General features: G+C 38.1%; 1 protein-coding gene across 1 annotated transcript in view; it reads right to left on the bottom strand.

Annotated features, from left to right (window-relative positions):
• Positions 1–5,856: 5,856 nt before the first annotated feature.
• LOC140246539 (scavenger receptor cysteine-rich domain-containing protein DMBT1-like) overlaps positions 5,857–21,870 on the bottom strand; it is a 72,472-nt gene continuing 56,458 nt past the window's right edge. Inside the window, exons 2-5 of the mRNA XM_072325882.1 lie at positions 19,692–20,000; positions 17,545–17,853; positions 15,299–15,447; positions 5,857–5,979 (exon numbers count right to left, since the gene is read on the bottom strand). Of these exons, the coding sequence (XP_072181983.1) occupies positions 5,857–5,979; positions 15,299–15,447; positions 17,545–17,853; positions 19,692–20,000 (890 nt within the window). The remainder of the gene's footprint in view (positions 5,980–15,298; positions 15,448–17,544; positions 17,854–19,691; positions 20,001–21,870) is intronic.

The raw sequence follows: 21,870 nt of genomic DNA, 5'->3' as shown, positions 1-21,870 counted from the left end.
CCAAGAGTGTTCAACCTATTTCACTGGGAAAAAAAGAAACTGGATGAAGTAGACTTAAATAATAAAAAAAAAACTATAACTAGTAGTAGACCAGTTGGTAGTAGACGAGTTGGCAGTAGACGAGTTGGGAGTAGACCACTTGGGTGTAGACCAGTTGGGAGTAGACCAATTGGGAGTAGACGAGCTGGGAGTAGACCAGTTGGGTGTAGACGAGTTGGGAGTAGACCAATTGGGAGTAGACAAGTTGGGAGTAGACCAATTGGGTGTAGACCAGTTGGGAGTAGACCAATTGGGAGTAGACTGACTGGTTATTAGACTAATTGACTATTAGACAAGGTGGTTGTAGACCAATTGGCTATTAGACAAAATGAACTGTAGACTATTTTATTCATAAACCTAATGATTAAAAGACGAAATGTCAGTAGACATAATGGGTGTTAGACGAAATGTGACTTAGACAAATTGGACATTAGATAAAATGGCTAGTACACGAAATGACAATTAGACTAATTGGCATATAGACAACATGGTTGGTAGACGAGTTGGTAGTAGACGAAGTGAGTTTAGACGAGATGGCATTAGACTAGGTGGACAGTGGACAGGGGAGTTGTAGACGAGGTGCCAGTTTACCTACTAGTCTACATGTATAACGTTTACGCTGTGCCTATTATTAGTACAGGTTTCTTTTAAGGCTCTCTTACATCCGGTCGTGGGTGCTCCTACGAGTAGTTTGCGTGCCAAAAATGGGCCAAGTAGTGAGATACACGCAAGTGAAAAGTACTTTTTTTTTTATGGTGCTCGCAAACACGACGCATAGCACGCAGCCTGAAAACTGGCCGGCCAGTTTTTCGCTACGACCTGGCTGCGACAATTAGCACGCGTGGAGCACGCTCGGAGTACGCACGACAAAAGTACTGAATAAGTTCGATAGGTGTGCGTGTAACGCAGGCAAAACATGCAACAATTTCGGGGGGGGGGGTATTTTCCACTAAGGCGTACTTACCACGCAAGAGGCTCTTACTTTCCACTTGCTTTCAATGTACGTATTATCAAAAAAAAAGGGGGGGGGGTGAGCGCACTTCCTCGGTGAGTATGGTAGGGGTCCAACCCACCGACCGGGTCCATAACGACCGGCCGCGCATTATAATGGCATTGCGCGTACAGAAAGAAAATGTACGCATGGGACTACGCGCAACGGTGTTCGATTCTTCACTGGGCTACGCTACCGAGTAAAATGTGGCGAAAACAACTAAGTATTCCCTCTAAATTACCGAAATTTAGCAAAATCGAATAAGGTTTATCGTGTAACTACATATAACTAGGCCTACCTTTGCTGACTCGTTGTTAGATGTAGAGGCGTATCCTTCCGTAATAAATTTGACGATTTTGACCGCAAAATTGTCACCGTCGCTTGTACGATCGTGCACAGTACGTTACACATATACACATGACATAAACATTTTGTCGCCCGCTTGCGCTACGACCGTACGAGTTGATGCAGAAACGAGAAATGAATACCGTGAAAAAACAAACCGACTCATCTAATTTATTTCAATTACGATGAAAAGTTTCCTAATGAAAATCAAGTCAAATTCATCAAACAGTCCTTCAAAAGTAATATCGAAGGATTCAAAATATATTCAAATATTATTGGGGAAAAAATTACGACTAGAAAAAAACAGCAGCTTGTCGAAAAAACGCGTTTAAGTACGCTTTATACGTATTGTCAATAGAGGGCGGGGTGGTCGGTCGATATGAGCCGGGCAACTGAGTGCGGAAAAAATGACACCCCACGCGTTCGAAGCCGCCATCTAGAGCGCGTACCTCAGATCGCATTTTCAGTGCGCGCTTGTGAATCTGGAGTATTTTCTCCACACGTGAGTAAAATTTCAGGCAAATTGTGAGATTTTTCACGTTTCTATTGATAGAAAAACGTTAGGTGTCCGATATTATGGACACCCAACCATATTACCTACATCCAAAATGCGTGGTGAGCACTACTACCGTACTTGTAAAGTACGTAACACTCAGACGACGAACGTGGTCAGCACGATAAAAAGTGCGTCAGAAGTACTATGTTCAGACATGCTCAGGTGCATCGTGCTCCAATATAAAAGCTGATACGGACAGCGTGCTTTCAGTTTCGCGTCGACATTTTCTGCAGTGAGTCCACATGAATAATGAACACACTCAGTGCACCCTTTTATATTATTGTGATTATCCGTGCGTTCCTCCAATATGACGCACGATTGTCTTGCTTAACACTTCCGTGCTCCTTACATTTCTTTTACGTTTCTCTTACTTCGTAAGTACGATTTCTGAAAACGTACGCTTCACCTGCAATTCACGTACAATTATCCCACTCATTGTGTGCGACAAAAGTAGAGATCTTACGTGCTTCTTACTTCTTCCTACTTCCAAAAAGGCGTACAGACCACTTGCGGGCCTCACTTTTTGAGCAAGACACACCTACTCATTAAGTACTTACTTCACACTTTCCCTCCGATTTAATTTTCATACCCTGCGACAACTCCAAGCCTGACAGGAACTCTGCCCCCCCCCCCCCCCCCCACGGAAGAAAGCAGTAACTGCATAGCTGTTGAGCTGAGATAAATGCGATTTTGTGTTTTTTTGCAGATTCTTTAAAAACACAGAAACATTCAAAAATAATTTTGTGGTATGATTATGCACCATACTTAGTTGTCTAACAATACCTAGGGAAAAAAATATGTTTCCGTTATTTTTTAAATGTTATTTAGGAAAATGCAGTTACTGCGGTGACTCACCCTTGATTCTGGGTAGTTTCCCCACGGAAAAAAGCAGTAACTGCAGACGGCCAGGAGTCTGCTGTTTTCCCCATGGAAAAAAACAGTAACTGCACATGTCACATGACCATAGGAGGAGAATTGTTACCACCACCAGGTTATAAAAGTTCTTCTACTTTCTGGTTAGTCTAGATCTATAAGATCTAGGACCTAACGTTAGACCTAGACTAGGTCTTGTCGATTGAATGGAATTCTGTGTAACAATAAGGTAATTGAAGTTGAACTTTGAAGTGCCCGGCCTGGCCCCTTAAACACATGACCCTGGTCTGGACTAACGTTAGACAATAAAGTATCAATAAGTCTCTTCGTCTTAGGTCCTAGATCCTAGTCGAACTCTGACGTTACACTTAAGCTAGATTACAGATCTATGCCCAATGTTAGTGCTAGACCTAGATCTAACGTTAGATTAGGCCTAGAGAAAATACTGACATATTGTCTAAATACAGAACACTACTCTGTAACGTATCTGATACGCGGTAGACCTAACTTTAGGGCCTACATCTAACGCTAGACTAACGTTAGTGTATTAATACTAGTGCTCATCTCCCTTCAATATATTTTCAGCTCACCTAGATTTTCTGGTTCTTTTCCTCTGCAATTCATGATAGATTTGCAGGTATGCCTGGACCGCAGAAACTGTGTGACTGCATGGTTAGCACTGGCATGATCACTAGCTCAGACTGTACCAGACCTGCAAACATGTATGGTAGCCCTACTACATATCGACCACCCTTATTGAAACCGACCGCGTATAATTCGCGCACTGAACACTTAGTACGCACTTCTCTGCGCGCAAAGCACATAAAAAATGGATTGGCTTTGAATGTAGATTAGGATGGTGTGGGAAAACGCGATCATTCACTGTTCATTAATGGTTTTAAAGTGAAAACAAAGTTCTGGTAAGGGCCTGAGAACCCGTCTGGCACCATTTCATATTATTGCTTGTAATATATCGAAAGAGTCTACAAAGAAACTTACTTGGCTGACGCGGTTTGCTGAAATGATGAGTCGTTTTGGAGTATTTTGAGAAAAATAATAAAAGTCGGTAGACCGACTTTTATTCCAGAAGGCTCCAGACTAACTCGGTCTCAGGGAATTCTCGACCATATTTCAGACAATTTACGCACAGTTCGTGATCGCCATGTTCATCAGTACTCTATACTACGGGTACCAAACGAGGCCTTGATGAGCAGACAGGAAAGTGCGTGCTAATCCTGTACAAAACAAATGGACAGCGCGCGGTCCTCAAGCCTATATAGTATACGCGCATCACCTCAGTTGCTGAGACGCGCGGTCTTTGAAGTTTTTGTTGTTGTTTATAGAGCGTCTTTGATGTTTTTAGAGGTGTTTGAGAGGCGCACACTAATTTTGCATGCGCGCCAAAGAGGTTTTTGATGCGCGCGTCGTAACAACTCGGACCATTACTGGGAGTAGCCAGAACGCTACAATGTAGTTTATACAGGCCGCTCCCATATGCATAATACGCTGTACAATCCAGAGGGATCCCGCCGTCAAGCAAAGCGAGGCCGAGTTATCCCCGAGTCCGAGTCTAGCCTGACCCCGTTCGGGTAAGTTCTGAGACTGAACGTTTTTGGTTAATATTTCCCATTTTCGTCGTTACCCATCGAATATCTTGTTATTACAGCGTTATTCCGCACATTTCCTAGGCATACGTTCACATTTTGGAGCAAAATTTGACAACTTTTGCAGGCGTACCAGAACTTTCTTTGGGCTTTAATCAAGGACAAAATTTCGAATGAATATTTTCACCGAATCGTAATGACAGCACAATGTAATGTCTATGGAAGTGTCTAAAAGGCTTCTAAAAAGCTTCGTACAACACGGTGTTCAATACAACTCGGTTTACGTGCATTGTCAATGCAAAATCAGCGGTCGATCCTAAAAACGTGATTTACCGCGGGGAGCTGAAACGAGGCCACGCAAGTTCGTCGGCGATATTTTTGCACTGAAACTTCGAATCGAAAAGGGAACAACGGCATTTCATAGAGCTGGATTTTCTCAATCACGTAGGTCAAGTTTTTAACGTGAATTTCAGTGTTAAATATTTTTATCAAGCAAATAAACATTAGGCGGTCGATTAGTAGTAGGTCCAACCCTACTGGGCAAGTGATGACTGTAAATGTGATGCAGTGTTATGTTAGCTATAGTAATCTAGTACTGGTACGTACATGCTGCAGAATTTATGCGCATGCAGCTAGCTGCACGCGTATTCTGCACTCTGAGCGCGCTGAGTCTGCCAGGTTTGCTAGTCTCCAGAAAGAAACTTTTTCTACAACTTGTCATATGATTCCCTGCGGGCAGAGTCAAGGTACTGATGAAATAATCTTTTTTATATCTACTCCCCTAAATTATGGAAGAAACTGCTGTTTATATATTTTTTTTTAATTGTAGAAAAAAAAATAAACGGTATTAGGGAAAAATATACAGGAAGGACTATACAGAATCTGAATGATTAGACTAAATTTGTTACTTACTGCATTCTTCCGTGGGTTTTGTTAGTTACTGCTTTTTTCCGTGGGGAAACTTGCAAAGGTGAATCAACTGGATGCAGTTACTGCTTTTTGCAAAAGTGAAAAATTGAATTTTTGGTCACTTTCATTTTTTTTTTCTGCAAAACTGACCTATTAACATTGAAGAGCATTGGGTAAACTATTTATTTTTGCGAAAAAGTAAACATCCATAAAAATGTCAGTTACTGCATTTTTCCGTGGGGGGGGGGGGGGGGGGCAGAACTCCCAGTTCGCACGATCTCTAAACACGCACGACGGGATGTAAGAGAGGCTTAAGCAACACCTTCGCACTTTACTCTTGATGACAGCTCAACTTCAGTAATGTTCGTATCAAAGCTAACGGTGATCGGCGGTATCATCAACAGCGCCCTCTACCCTTTAAATCATAATCACCTGCACATACACACAGACACACACACACATGCGCGCGCGCAAGCACGCAAGCAAACAATGACGTAGTGATTTACAGGCAGTCTATTAGGCCCTATGTCTATCAGGACTTACTTTTGTGCATCCTCGAGGGGAGACCCATCTGTCCAGACGAATCTATCCTCCTCTGCCACGTCTGACAGTCCGATGTAGGCAGATATCCGAGCGTCCAAAGTAAATGATGCAAGGAGATTCTATGAGTACAGTGGGAGCGATCATTGACATGGGCTGGTCACGTGGTACTGTCCTTTTAAAAAAATTATAGACTACAAGTTTGTTTGTTAACATCTCATGCATAGAGTAAAATAATAAATACAAAATTTCATTCTCCAACCAGATTTTGGTAGGCATCCTATTACAAATTTATCATTACAGCAAATGTAAAAAAGTAGCTGGAAAAAGACTGCTTCTCCAAGGGTGTAGGTGTTGGACCTGGAGAGTTTGATCTTCAAGTGCATCCAATACTTGTATTGGATATTTCGGATATAAGTATATCCAATACTTATATCATACTATGTATCATATTACAAGAAATTGTATAAATCATCATGCATTCTAAAAGTTATAATACAGATTGAAGAAAACCTCCAAAAGAATGTATCACAGTGATTGCAGAGGTGTCCAGATATCAACACCATGGCATAAGAAGATTCATAATCAATACAATATATGTGATCCTGCACCACACAACACACAAAAAGTCGCCATACATGGATTTTTAGTTAACTCTTTATGTGCTATGGTGGAAACCCCCTGTGTGCCACGTTATTCTGAGACAAGAAAGTAGTCATGCTTCGAGAAAGAATTCTGTTTTTTCCAATTTGTATAACTTCTACAAATTTCTGTTAAGATTAACATAATAGTAGCCAAAGTTAAAGAGAAATGCCAAGCTTTGTTTCGATATAAATTGTATGACGACTCTATTTTCAATTTTTCTTTTGAATGACCAGTTGCTACATTACTGCAAAGGCATGAGATTTGCACATAAAACCTTGACAGAAACGTTTAATATAAAAGCAAATCTAGTGGGGAACATCGCTTGATAGTCGATCACGACATAGAATGCAAGCCGTCTTATATGAGAGGAACAAAAGCATGAGAAACGCTTTCATTGTGCCGCGGGATTAGCAGTAATTAGCGGCTTATCGATCAGTTATGGCGGCTTTGTTTGTTGAGCAGAATATGCGAAGTTGGCACGCCGTCGACTGAGACGGAAGTGCGAACGTGGCACATAGAGAGTTAAGGACAAATTCTCAAAGAGCAGACCCTAAGCTTTAAAATGATGTATAACTCAATTGTAATGGATTCTCCTAACGTGTATAAATATTGGAAAGAAAGCGTACACTCTGGAAAAGTTTGAACTGAGAAAAGAAGCTGTGAGGTACAGGGTCTATTCAAGTGCCTAATCTTTACTAAGCCGTGCTACCCGTACCATGAATGGGACAGAAACCTTGGTGTAAACCATTGTAGCAACAACAATGAAGGGATTATCAAATTTAGCTGAAATTGAGCGTGCTTAATGAACACATTCTGTTCATAATACATGTAAACTTTCAAAGCAGTAGCCGTAATGCTTCAAAATTTATTAGAGTTGAAAGTGAAGAGTGTGCAAAGGATTTTCAAGAAATTAAAAGGGGCCTCTAAGAAAGACCTGATCGCACTACTTTACCACACAAGGCATTCGCCAAATTGTGTCTCGCCCATTCGCGTACAAGGAATTAATATTTTTTATAACTCCCAGAAGTTAATTGACCTGCTTATGACCTTTGACATTGTGGTGACCTTGAACACCCTAAGGGACATTTACCATCCAAGTTTGGTCACAAACGGACAAAGGGATCAAAAGTAATGAGCCGTAATCGAAACGCGCCATAAAAACTTAACATTGGGCCCTAAAAATTTGTTGACCCCTTTCTGCGACTTATGACCTTGTGATGACCTTTAACTCCCCAAGGGACATCTACTGTCCAAGTTTGGTCACAAACGGACATAGGGATCAAAAGTTATGAGCCACAATCAAAACGTGCCCTAAAAACATAACACTGGGCCCTAAAAGTTTTTGAATCCTGTCTGTGACCTTTGACCATGTGACGACCTTCACGTCCCCAAGCGACATCTTCCGTCCAAGTTTGGTCACAAACGGACAAAGGGATCAAAAGTTATGAGCCATAAACGAAATGCGCCCTAAAAACTTAACATTGGGCCCTAAAAGTTCGTTGACCCCTGTCTGTAACCTTTGACCTTGTGGTTACCTTCAACTTCCCAAGAGACATCTACCATCACCCAAGTTTGATTGCCATTGTAGCAACATGTGCTGAGTTATGTGTGATAAGAGAGTCTTGCAAGTAAACTTTAAAGTATGACCTCAAATGACCTTTGACCTTATCATGTGACCTCTTACGGCACCATAACATTAAGGTACCCCCAGTGCATCCATCACCCAAGTTTGATTGCCATTGTAGCAACATGTGTCGAGTTACATGTCATAAGAGAGTCTTGCAAGTAAACTTTAACGTATGACCTCAAATGACCTTCGACCTTATCCTGAGACCTCCAACGGCACCATAACATGAAGGTACCCCCAGTGCATCTATGACCCAAGTTAGGTTGTAATCCAATCAACTTATGTGAAGTTATTTGTCAGATGAGAGTCTTGCAGGTAAACTGTAACGTAGAAAAGATAGTCTTTCACATACTCTTTAATATATGACCTCAAATGACCTTTGACATCATCACATGACCTCTGACAACACCATTACATGAAGATACCCCTAGTGCTTCTATCACCCATGTGTGGCTGCCATTGTTGTAACAGTTGCCAAGTTATGCATCATAAGAGAGTCTTGCAGGTAAACTTTAACATTTGTGACGGACGCCGGACGACGGACGGACGACGGACGACGGACGGACGACGGACAGACGACGGACGGACGACGGACGGACGCCATTTGGATCCCTTAGTCTCGCCTTCACCTCCGGGTTGTAGGGGTTGTAGAAAAACTGCTGAAAACCCGCATTCCCATTACGAAGAATAGCTCTTTCAGAAAATGTGGAAAACTAAAAACTGACTCGGTTGACCTGTTTCACCTTTCTTGAGTCCTCACATAAAATCAAGAGGTGCGACTTTTTGTTTGTTTTGTGATGCATGGTCGCATATGCCATAGACATGTGATTTCTACTAAGTGATTCATAAAACATTTCCCACTTTTGATCATTAATAGTTCAACAATTATTCATCCGATTAAACTCGCATTGATATGAGTTATAACTTAAAGATGTACAATTTTGTTGGAGGAAATTTGAATGTGAAAGCATAAATCAGTTTCATTAAATCTAAGATTGATTTGGAATAAGCTTTCACATTTTGGTCAACCTTCTGTACAAAAATTTAATTTTACACAGGAACCAATGATGTGTATGTGAGTTTGCGCTGACAATGGCCCTGAACAATGGACATGCCTGAACCTTCTGTTGACTAGGCGGCAGTCTCGCGCTCCCAGGCACATGAAAGCTTAATCAATTATTCATGTGGATTGCTCTGGGCTCTGCTAGTTTGAATTCATGCACGGTAAATGATAAAATGAATGCACATGGAAAAAGTAAGCAAATGTGTCCATGTGCTTGCATACACCACATTTCATTCCAGCTGGCAATCATTTTTGCTTCACATATCACTAGATTTGAGATATAAATATGCATAAATGATCTAATGTTCTTCATTTTAATACAAAAGTTTACTAATAGTCTGACAAATTTGTCGCTTTTTCGATAAATGAGATCATTTTTGGTAAAGAGTTCAGCAGCATTTTTCATAGGGGCGATCTGTTTCACAGTAGATTTATTTAAGGCTCCATATGACCCAAGTGTAAACTCTAAGGTATTCACTGTAATTTCGTTTTTCAGAAGTAGGGGGAGCACCATCGCGACTCAACGACAGTATCGGCAGGCGTTTGACTCTACACAGACACCGCCAGAGGCTGAATAAGGACTAGTTGTGATAGTGGAATTTCTCTTGAATAAATAATAAAGCATTCAAACCCTGGTCATCGTTCAGTACCATTGTCAGGGTGTTAACCACACGCTCCCATACACATCCATTGACCCAAAGTGAAAGTTTTGCACAGAGGTTTGTAAATAGAGCAAAATCTTAAACTTAACTGTGAAATTAATCATGGATTCATGAAACTAATTTATGTTTTCATATTTAAACCATATCCAACAAAATTGTACACTATTCAGCTATCACTCATATCAATGACAGTGTTATCTGATATATAGTTTTTTAATTAGTAAGAATGAAAAGTGGGAAATGTTTATTGAAAACATAGTATGACCCGTTATTAGAAATTCATCGTAGGGCAAGAACAACAATTCTACGTTGAACATGTTGAGATATCAGCATCACGGCATAAAGGGATTCAAAGTGAATTCCATATATGCAATAGATATCTCATTTATTACCCCTTACTACATTTCATATATTATGTATTCATAGCCATATACACATTCACACACACACACACACACACACACACACACACACACACACACAAATCCCTTCGACAGCAAGAAGCACGATAATTCAATGTTGAGAAGATCCCCCCCCCCCTGCATTCACCAATCAGTATCAATCTAAATTAAGAGTATCGTTATCAACAGAGATAACATAAATTGCACTCCGTAAGAGACACACCCAGCAAACACAGAACGTTTTCAGAACGTTTCGTATTTTTTGTTCTTTCTTAAGGTTCCGTACGTCCTCGTATAAATTGACGTTTTTAAAACGTTTATACAAAGTCAAAGTGGGGACTTGGCATTTACTACAAAGCACAGGTTTTTTTTTTCGAAAACGTTTTAAAAACGTCATTAGACGTTACAAAACGTTTGTATTATGTCTGCAACGGCTTCGTCCTTTGTAAACGTCCACAAAACGTTTTATAAGGTCTGCTACGTCGACTTCGTCTTTAATGAATGTTAAAAAACCACGTTTTTCTTTGGTCCGCTGCGTGTTCGTCATTGGTTTCTCTATCATGAATATTGATGCTTAATCATGACTATTCAAAACGATGTGTGTGTGTGATCTTATTTAGTAACCATGTCTTCATGCATTACAACATTTTTGTGGTATATAAAAGAATATGGCACAGATTCACCAATTGGGAATAGGGTGTAGTACAGGTGATAGGACATTAGAAACAGGTTAGGATAGGATTATATAGGATAAGGATTAGGATACGTTAATCTCAGATTGTTGTTATGTAATCTTATAACTTTTTTTAAATACCCTATAAAAATAAACATTAGACAATCTTAACAGGTTTTCTGGACGTTCTAGACCGATATGAAAGGTTCTCTAAACGTTCTAGAAAGGGTCATAAGACTTTTTAGACGTTCTTAAAACGGTTTTCGAACGTTCTAGACGGTTTTCAAAGGTTTTCTGGACGTCCGCAGAACGTCCACAAAACGTTTTGAATATTCTTAAAGCCCCACTTCGCCGGATAAGGCAAACGCATGGGAACCGAAGGTCGATTTTTGGCATCCGTTGATATCCGTTAAAACGGATGAGCAAAATATCGCCCGGTTATTACACGGTGGGCCTATCCAGGAAAGTGTGACAGGGGCTTGGAGGTTTTACTGACGTCTATAACGTTCAAAAGGTTTTCTGCAAGTCCTTAAAAATTCCGAAGGTGTTTTGTTGGTTTTCTAAACGTTTAAAAAAAGGATTTTATAACGTTCATTTCAAACGTTTTAAATACGTCGAAAACCTTCCACAAAAAGAGGTTTTCAAAACGTTTTGACAAAACGTCCAAATAACGAACTTGGTACGTTTCAAAAACGTGAAGAAAACGTCCTTTTGTTAGCTGGGCATACTTCAAAGTCACAAAGGAACCGAGTCACAAAGATTGAGCGTTCTTAAAGAAGACAGGCTATCACATGGAACAAACTAAACACTAAACAAACAAAAAAATAAGTTCCCCCTGAAATAAATCACTGTAATTTCTAAATCTGGAACCTTTGAGGAAATCTGAACACAGGAGCAGGTAGCTGTACGTCCAAGCTACCTTTCAGAAATTATTAGTGGATATCGTCAGGTCACGCTTCAGTGAGCACGCCTCAAAGGCAAAATGGTCACTTTTTGAAGTTCACGAGCCCTATTTCGTAACTTCTATGCAATGATATCGAAACAAATTTTAGTTTTCCATCATAAGTAGGCATGCAACATACAAAGTATGTGCTTCCTGCCATACCATATGACTTTTTGAGCAAAATTTCACGGTTGAGTATCCACGGAGTAAAAATTGAAAATATGGCAGTTTGGACATTTCCTTCATGGTGTCGCGCTTCAATGAACACGTAGGGCTGGGAAACCCTTTTTGCCCTATAAATGGAATAAATTCACTTCCTGTGTTGTTCGTGGGGAGTCAGTCAAATTTCATTTTGATAAACTTTCCACTGTGTTATGTTTCAGTGAGCACAAGAAATGTGCCTATCAAAAGAAATTGTAAGGATTCGAAACTGCTCTTAGGTACGATTGTTGTGGTAATTTCTTGCTTCGTGGTGACGTCACTTTATGTAGGTCTATTCAGTAACTCACTGTAGCACAAACACAGGCCGTCGATACAATGATAAGTGCTAAATTTTAGCATCAGTATTAAGAGCATGTTTTACAGTTACATATGAAGAGTTTGTTCGCAAAAACCGATAAGTCCATATTTGCAAAATGGAGATATTTGCGATTAAAGATCAAGAAAAACAAAGCGAATAATAAGAAAATTTTTGCTTCTTTTGACCATAACTTAAAAAATGTACCTGACCATGTAGTGACCAATATATCATTTAAAATGTATCATTTTGTATTTTATGACAGAGACCGTACTTCAAAATCTTCAAAAATGGACTTATCGGTTTTTGCGAACAAACTCTTCATATTATATTGTGAAGCAGATGTTTGATATAACTTTGGCCCTTGAATGACTGAATGACCTCAAAAAATCAAATCAAATGGAAATTTCAACTAACTCAACATTTCAAGTTAAGAGGAATGTTGACCACTCATGTATATTTTTTTTTGTAGTCAGTTTTCCTTACTTCAGTCAGTGATTTCTTGTTATCTTATATCTTGTAAAACACTCCCTCTTCATTCAGAAATCAAAAATACTAAAATTCAACAAAAAGTAAAAAGGTAAAGTTCTTGCATTATTGAAAGCAAGTGTAAATTTCGTGTGAGACAGATTTTTTTTTTTTTGAAAAACGAATTGAATTCTTACGGTTTACAAAAATAATCTTGCTTATGATGAAGCTTAATGTGTTATGTGCGAGAGCAGATATTACCCAATCTGCATATCATTGTCAGAATTTGCACATAGAAAATCTGCAAAAATTCAGAGTTATTGCTATACAGAAGAAACCTGGTTATGTCAATGCCATGTGCGTTGAAAGTGTTAAGCAATCATATTGCCCAAGATGCGGGCATGTATTTTTTTTTTTCACTCATGTATTAACCCGTTCCTTCCGCAATTCTCTGAGTGCCTTTAATGCCCCCAAACGAGATTCTTTTCGCCCGTCGACAGAGAGGCACACAGGTTGGTAATACAGCTGTTTGAAGGCAGTCAAGCGGTTCATTGTGTCCCCCTTTCTACGGTCAACTACATGTGCCCGTGAACAATGGAAATATCGATCGGGTGCGAGGTATGAATAGAGCGTGCGCTGATGAGCTCACAGAATCTTTTGTTCTACGCAAAACCAGGTACCTGAATGAGGTGACTGGGTTCAGCGAACCCGCATTTCTAACTGATCTCAGCCTTGATCATTATGTACATGTTCGTACGAGTTTACAGCAGAACAAGCAAAACACTAAATCAGGAAAAGGTACATAATACTGTAAAACCCCCCTTTTTTAAACAGCAGGAGAACAAATCCTGATAGAATAAACTCTGATCTTTTTATCAAACCCACTTTTCTGAGCATTTTAACACAAAGAAACATGGATTTAGGTCACTGAAGCATGAACCCTTTGTTTTCATTTTGGGAACCTGGTAAATCAGTTGCTCCCACGGTAAACCAGGTTCCCGTAAGGAACGGGTTAAAACATGGACATAATATCAAACATCTGCATTCTTACTGTCGGACCATATTTTCAACAACGGGGGACATTAGCACTTAATAGGAGTGAAATTCGGCAACTTGTCATAGTTTAATCGTGCCCACTTTTGCCACGAGTTAATGCATGACTTCAGGACGTCACCAAGAATCAAGATCTTAACGCCAAATCAATATCCATCGGCAAGGTCCCAAGGATTTCACTTGTGTAATTGCTCATCTCTGTGCTCACTGAAGCGTTGCACAATGGGGTTTTTATCCGAATATCCGATTAGAAGAATGCTTCAATAATTAACCGAAGGTAGCTATTGAATTTTAATCCATTAGCATAAAAGGGGTTTTCCTGACCCACGTGCTCAGTGAGGCGTAAAATTCAAAAACAAATGCCATAGGAATACTCATCAACACTTACATCTGCTATAAAAAAAAACAAAAAAACATTCAGCTGATTCTCAGTGTACGGAATTAAAGGAATACATGCTGCACAATTTCAATGTGGTAATCTTTTGTTTAGACATGTGCTCATTCAACCGTGATTTGACACATATTGTATGCAAACATCGCAATTAGCTTTACAAAACATAAATTAGGCCTCTTAGAATAGATTTATTGCGGGAATCATTTCCAACCTGCCATCTACGCAATGTTTACCTCGTGGTCACTCAGCCGTAAAATTATGCGCACAAGTCTTATGCTTAAGCACATAAGTTTTGTGTAGCCAGCCTTCTTATGCTGGCAATTTGAAATTTGTCCCGATGTCATTTAATCGAAGTTACTAAATTGAACTTTTGTGAACTTCACAAACTGACCATTTTGCCTTTAGAGTATGCTCACTGAAGCGTGACGGCTGATATCTACTGAATATCACACGAGAGGTAGCTATTAATTAAAGAAATACAGCTACATTCCTCTGTATTCATATTTCCTCATACGTTCCAGATTTAGAAATTACCGCGATTTGTTTAATGGGGGAACGATTTTTTTTTTGTTTAGTGTTTAGTTTTAAATAGTCCAATATTTTTGACCCATTGGACTTTTTTTTTTTTTTTGCAGAAGGGGAAACTAGGTCACTTTGATATTGTGTCATTAAATATGAATTGAGCAACAGCTATATGATGAAATACTTTCAAAATTACATATGGGCCTCTTTAATTAATGGGGAAACCAGCAGACTATGAGGCTAATTGAACAGACAATAATTTACAGAACGTCACTATTTTTTTCTCATATTCGCTGCATACTTAGTTGTTAAACTCCAAATATCAGAAGAACCTAATTAGAGTTCACTTGATATCTATAATTCAGACAATAAGGCAAAGGATTAGAATCCATTTACATCGCGACTAGATAACAGATAGCTGCTACTCTGGGCTCACTGCTATGAAGAACCACGATCCTTAATTTGATACTTACATGGACCTCAGGTGTTTTTGCAACGGCCAAGTCTCCATTCTCATTTGTACATGCAAGCACAGCTTCATTATAGGTCTTGGCACCAGTGAACATTCGGTAGCAATTGTTACCCAGCAAAGACCAGCCAAGGGGGCAGAGTTGACTGTAAGCTACAGGGTGCACAGTTTCTGTGGTAAAAATGACTCAATAAATTAACACACACACGCGGGCGCGCCCGCATGAGAAGACGAAAAAAAAAAAAAAAAACATATTTCTCAAGAGGCCCTGATGTATGATAAACGCATATTACTGGGGATACTCAGTGCGATATCATGAATGATCTCGCATTTGGTGTAGGTTTGTATTTCCTCTACAGAAAACTCAATTGTCTAAGAGTATAAAAGAAATTTACTTCCTGGCAAAATTTGGTTTCCTACAGCGAATACATGTTACCACAGGGAAGTCACATAAAAAAAAAAAAAAAAAAACGAGCACAAAACAGGATACATATTCATTTATTTGTATTGCAATCAACTATACAATCCTGTAAGAAGTCGAACAAAAAAATTTTGTCGATATTTAAACTTTCAACCTATATTTAAAAAATGATCGGTATTGATGGGAATGATGCTTTAAGTAGTATCATCAATTAAGCGTCATTTCCAGTAGAACACGACATCCCAAGATAAATACCCACGGATAATTTGATTAATGACAAGCTTGAAAAACATATTATCTGATAGTTGTTGACCCGCTAATTATAATAACATTTCTGGCATGACAACCATCATTAAGCCGAGTATCATAGTTTACTTCCTAAATTGTATTTACAACATTTCCCTGAGAACATGTTGAAAGTTAGTGATATGTAGATGAATACATATGTTGTGACATCGCTAATAACTCATAGACTCAAGCAACCTTATTTCATCACTATTAAAGAGATGTCAGGGGTAAGAGAGCACCTTGGCACAAGATTTTGCGGGACGTCAGCACCCTCCGATGGGAGGAAACCTAGAGGAGGAAAGCTCGATGGGGGTCGTGTCCACCCCCCCCCCCCCTCCACTCCAGTGGTAAGCTGTTTTAGCTTTTTTAAGCAACAAAGCATGCCGTTCAGGTAATATATTTTGGCTTATTCCGATTAAAAAAAGAGAGAGAGAGAAAGAGACCACTCGCCACGTAGGTTACTAGTTAGGAGTTAGTAATACGCCTAACCGATAAAGGTGGTCATGTTTCAACTTACTGATATTTTCCATTTAAATACGATGTAAGTTGCTTACTATCTATGTGCCTACAAAATATTAATGCAGTCTGATCTGAGCTATACATGATCAGATACAGCACAATGGGGAAATGCGTGCGTGTACGTGAGTGTGTATACTGAAAAGCATGATTTTAACATGAATGTCACTGGAATACATCAACTAAAAAATAAATCTGAAAAAAAAATCGTCCTGAGGGTTTCGAAATTCATTTTGATCAGGAAAAATGAGAAAAAAAAAAAACAAGCAAATGATATTGACAATCACTAAAACTTGGTGTCCCGGCTACAATCAAGTTTCAGAAAAAATGGAGCAAAATCATTTCAGAAACAGCTTCCAGGACGTTGTCAAGTCAATGCATAGTTGACAAAACACACGTCCCATTAAAAAATAAATAAAACAATTTCGATTTGGCAGATCTTGATTTTTTTTTTTTTTTCAAATTGATTGATGAATAAATTAACTGAAAGGACAATTGTCCAAAGTACAAAATATCCAAATCGGGAGAATTTTGAGCACAAATAACTGAAATCCGTGGAAATGAATGTCACAAATATGTATATTACTTTATGAAATTAAATTCCACTTTTTTATTTTAGATGCCGATATGATGACGTTATACTATTTTGATTGAAAAACTTATACTGGAAATGCTAGTTACAGTTTTTTTGAATATTTAATAGAATCAGGGGATAATCCCTCGATTTGGGGAGCGATTGTGAATTTTAAAAAGGCATGTTGTTTTGTTTTGTTTTTTTACGATATTTCCTCACGGAAAAGCAAGCAGGATTTTAAGTTCGGCGCAAACACATTACCTAGTAAGTTATTGGTCAAGGTTGATACTGGATATTATTACTGGATGTATTATGAATTCTAATGGAAAAAAAAAAAAAAAATTTTGATGTTGCTTACGCATTGAGCGCGCAAAAACGCCTAAAATAACAACAACCAGTACAACAACAACAACAACAACAACAGGACATTTTGTGAAATTATGGTCATTACCATCGATGCTGCATTTGACTCCCGCATCTTCGAAATGTGCGCAGTTGTGGACTCCGATTCCATTGTTGCCACATTCAAAGATACTCGTTTCTGTGCCAGTGCATGACACGTCGTCAAGCCAAATATTACCGGTGCCTAGTCCAAAGGCGGCATTGGTCAATGCGTCTTCAGCGCCTGAAAAACCAAGACTTGTGCAGACAACTTCCGCATCGTCTAGATCCCAATAGTTATCGCACACCGTTCCCCAGGCACCGTTCGCGTACACTTCTACCCGACCTTCCCTTGGTGTTTCGCCATTGACGAGACGGACTATTTTTTCAAGGACAGTGACGAAACATAAACGTCACAAATGAGCACAAGCGATTATTTTACAACACACAATGATACAAAAGTTTATGTTTTCTTCGTTAATTCCTAGATTTGTTCTGAATTTCCTACGAAATTGTCCTTTGGAAGGTTTTGTCCCGTGATTAGTACCTCTGGCGGACAAATTTCAACACACTAGAAATCAAATCAGTACTTATTGAAGAAAAAAAAAAAAATGTTTTTGTTAACCTAAAAGTAATTAAATCTAAATGCTGTAAAGGCTTATCTCAATAATTCGAATTTCATTTCCACGAAGAAGAACGTGATATGCGATTTGGAAGTTATTTTGAGATAAAATCATGTAGTCAAGTTGTATGTACCTACACAATTTAGATATATATTCGACAAATTGTTTCTGTAATGTTGAAAAATGTAGGAAAAACGTATGTGCGTTTACATGTGTGTGGGAGTTAATCGATTTAACAATTTACGTTACAAGGTCATTTTACATGTATGTACACTTACTCATTTTGTATTTATAGTGTTTAAAGGGTCATTTTGACGCTTAATTTTGTTCTTTTCAAATATAATCATGATTTGACCCTTATTTGAAAACTAAAATTAATATGGAAAATCATGTGCGTTTGTGTGCATGTTGGTGTGTTAACTTGACGTATTTCCAGCATGAATGAAACTGGAGTTTAGCTCAACTGCAAAAAAAAAAAAAAAAAAAAAAAAAAAATAGCAATTAAAAAATCCACAGAAGGCATCTTGCAACGGCTCACATATTTGGGACACTGCTCGTGTACCCTTCTACCCGACCTTTCCTTGATGTTTCGCAATTGACGAGACGAACTATTTTTTCAAGGACAGTGACGAAACATAAACGTCACAAATGAGCACATACGATTATTTTACAACACACATTTTTCTGTTTTCTTCGTCAATTCCTAGATTTGTTCTGAATGTCCTAAGAAATTGTCCTTTGGAAGGTTCTGTCACGTGATTAGTACCTCTGTCGGACAAATCTCAACACATTTTAAGAACAATTTGATGTAACTTTAAATCTGGGCTAGAAATCAAAACAGTACTTTTGGAGAAAAAAAAAATGTTTTTTTCAACCCAAAAGTAATTACATCCAAATACTGTAAAGGCATACTCAATCATTCGAATTTCATATCTACGAAGAAGAACGTGAAATAAGGACTGGAAGTTATATTGAGATAAAATCGTGTAGTCAAGCTTTATGTACCTACACAATTTAGATATATTTCGACAAGTTGTTTCTGTAATGTAAAAAAAAAAGAAAATAAGGGAACAGCGTACGTGTGTGTGAGTGTGTCTGAAAGTTAATTGATTTTACAATTACTTTACAAGGTAATTTTACTATGTATGTACACTTACTATATTTTATAGTGTTTTAAGGGTCATTTTGACGCATTTTTTATCTTTTCAAATGTAATTATGATTTGACCTTTATTTGCAAACAAAGATTACTATGAAAGTTCATGTGCGTGTGTGTGCATGTGGGTGTGTTAACGTGACAACATGTTTTCAGCATTTAAATAATGAAACTGGAGTTTAGCTCAACTGTTAAAAGAAAAATCACAAACGGCATGGGCTTACACGTACGAAGCGGTGGAAATTGATTACTTAGTAACCAATTTCTACGAAATGTCAATCAAATTTGTAATTCTAATTTCATTCATACTTTCTATTCATCCAGTTTGAAAGAAGAAATAGACGATCGCATTGCACTTGGCTTTTATTAGATTTGGAACACCAGCAACCGGCTCAAAAGCAACAACAAAAACAACAATAACAAAGATTATGGTCATTACCATCGATGCTACATCTGACTCCCGCATCTTCTGAATGTTCGCAGTTGTGGACTCCGATTCCATTGCTGCCACAATAGAAGATGCTCGTTTCTGTGCCAGTGCATGACACGTCGTCAAGCCAAATATTACCGGTGCCTTGTCCAAAGACGGCATTGGTCAATGCGGCTTCAGCACCTCTATAGCCAAGACGTGTGCAGACAACTTCAGCATCATGGAGATCCCAAGAGTCATCGCACACCGTTCCCCAAGCACCGTTCGCGTACACTTCTACTCGACCTTCCCTTGGTGTTTCGCCATTGACGAGACGAACTATTTGTTCAAGACAGTGACGAAATACAAATGAGCGTATGTGATAATACATAGGTTTCCGTTTCCTTCGTCAATTGTTATATTTGAAGAGTTTGTTCGCAAAAAAAAAAAAAAAACGATAAGTCCATATTTGCCAAATGGAGATATTTGCGATTAAAGGTCAAGAAAAAGAAAGAATAATAAGAACATTTTGCTTCTTTTGACCATAACTTCAAAAAAGTACCATAATATGTAGTGACCAATATATCATCTAAAAATTATCATTTTGTCCTTTATAACAGAGACCGTACTTCAAAATCTATAAAAATGGACATATTGGATTTTGCGAACAAACTCTTCATTTGTTTTGAATTTCTTAAGAAAATATCCTTTGGAAGATTATGTCACATGGTCTAGTATCTCGAACGGACAAATCTTAACACATTTTAAGATTTAAAAAAATGGTGTAACGTGAAAGTTACCCTCGAAATGAAAACAGTGCCATATAATGGATATATATATATATATATATATATATATATATATATATATTATTTATAAATATAAATATATATATATGAAGGGTTTGTTTGCAAAAACCGATAAGTCCATTTTTGAAGATTTTGAAGTACGATTTCTGTCATAATGTACAAAATTATACCTTTTGAATGATACATTGGTCACTACATATAAAGGTATATTTTTGAAGTTATGGTCAAAAGAAGCAAAAATTTTCTTATTATTCTCTTTATTTTTCTTGACCTTTAATCGCAAATATCTCCATTTGGCAAATATGGACTTATCGGTTTTTGCAAACAAACTCTTCATATATATATATATATATATATGTGACCCTGCACCTCAAAACAAACAAAAAGTCGCTAGACATGAATTTTTAGTTAAGACCATATTCTGAAAGAGCAGACTTTAAGCTTTAAAATGATGTATAACTCAAATCAAATGGACTCTCCTAACCTATGTAAATATTGGAAAGAAAGCACAAACTCAGTAAAAGTGTGAACTGAGAAAAGAGGCTCTGAAGTACAGTGTCTATTCAAGCGCTTAATCTTTACCAAACCGTGCTGGCTGTGCGATGAATGGGACAAAAAACAGAGTGTAAACCACCAGAGTAACAACAATGAAGAGATTATCAGATTAAACTGAAATTAAGCATGCCTCATTAACACATTCTGTCCATAATTAATGCCAACTTTCAAAGCAGTAGCACTATCCTTTCGAAAGTTATTAGAGTTGAAAGTGAAGAGTGTGGACAAGGTTTTTCAGAAATGAAAAAGGGATTCTAAAGGCACACCTAATCACACTATTCTACCAAAAATGTTCGAAATAAAATGCTAAAAAAAACACACTTTCCTGCCCGTTTTATGATACCAAATGTTAGCATAATGTAAAAGAAGACCCGCTCTTTCGGAAAATATGAAAAAGTCAAGTTCGGCTAGGTTGACCCATTTCACTTATTTTCAGTCCTCACGCAAAATCAGTGTGTGCGACTTTATGTTCGCTTTGAGGTGCACGGTCACATATATATATATATATATATATATATATATATAATGGTATACATATGTAAAGATGTGAACATAGCGCTTGTAACTAAAGAGTATTAACCCGCTCAGGGATTTTTGCCAAAGCATAGTAGTATATCCTAATACGGTAAAAATTTCGACCTCGATTACTTTTATTTAACCCTTTCTGTGTCAAGGACATGGGACGGTGTGTACAGCGCTTATCGGTACTGAAAGCACACAAATGGTTAAAGAATAACATTATTACAAAAATGAACTAATAGGAAATTAGTGAAATCAATTCCTCGGTCAGAAGTACCACTTTTTTTTTCTTTTTTCAATAACTTAAAAAAAGAAAAATTTCCTGT

Source organism: Diadema setosum, chromosome 3 (genome assembly GCF_964275005.1).
Source record: "Diadema setosum chromosome 3, eeDiaSeto1, whole genome shotgun sequence".
NCBI classification, from domain to species: Eukaryota; Metazoa; Echinodermata; class Echinoidea; order Diadematoida; family Diadematidae; genus Diadema; species Diadema setosum.
This window is presented reverse-complemented; position numbering and strand designations above follow the sequence as displayed.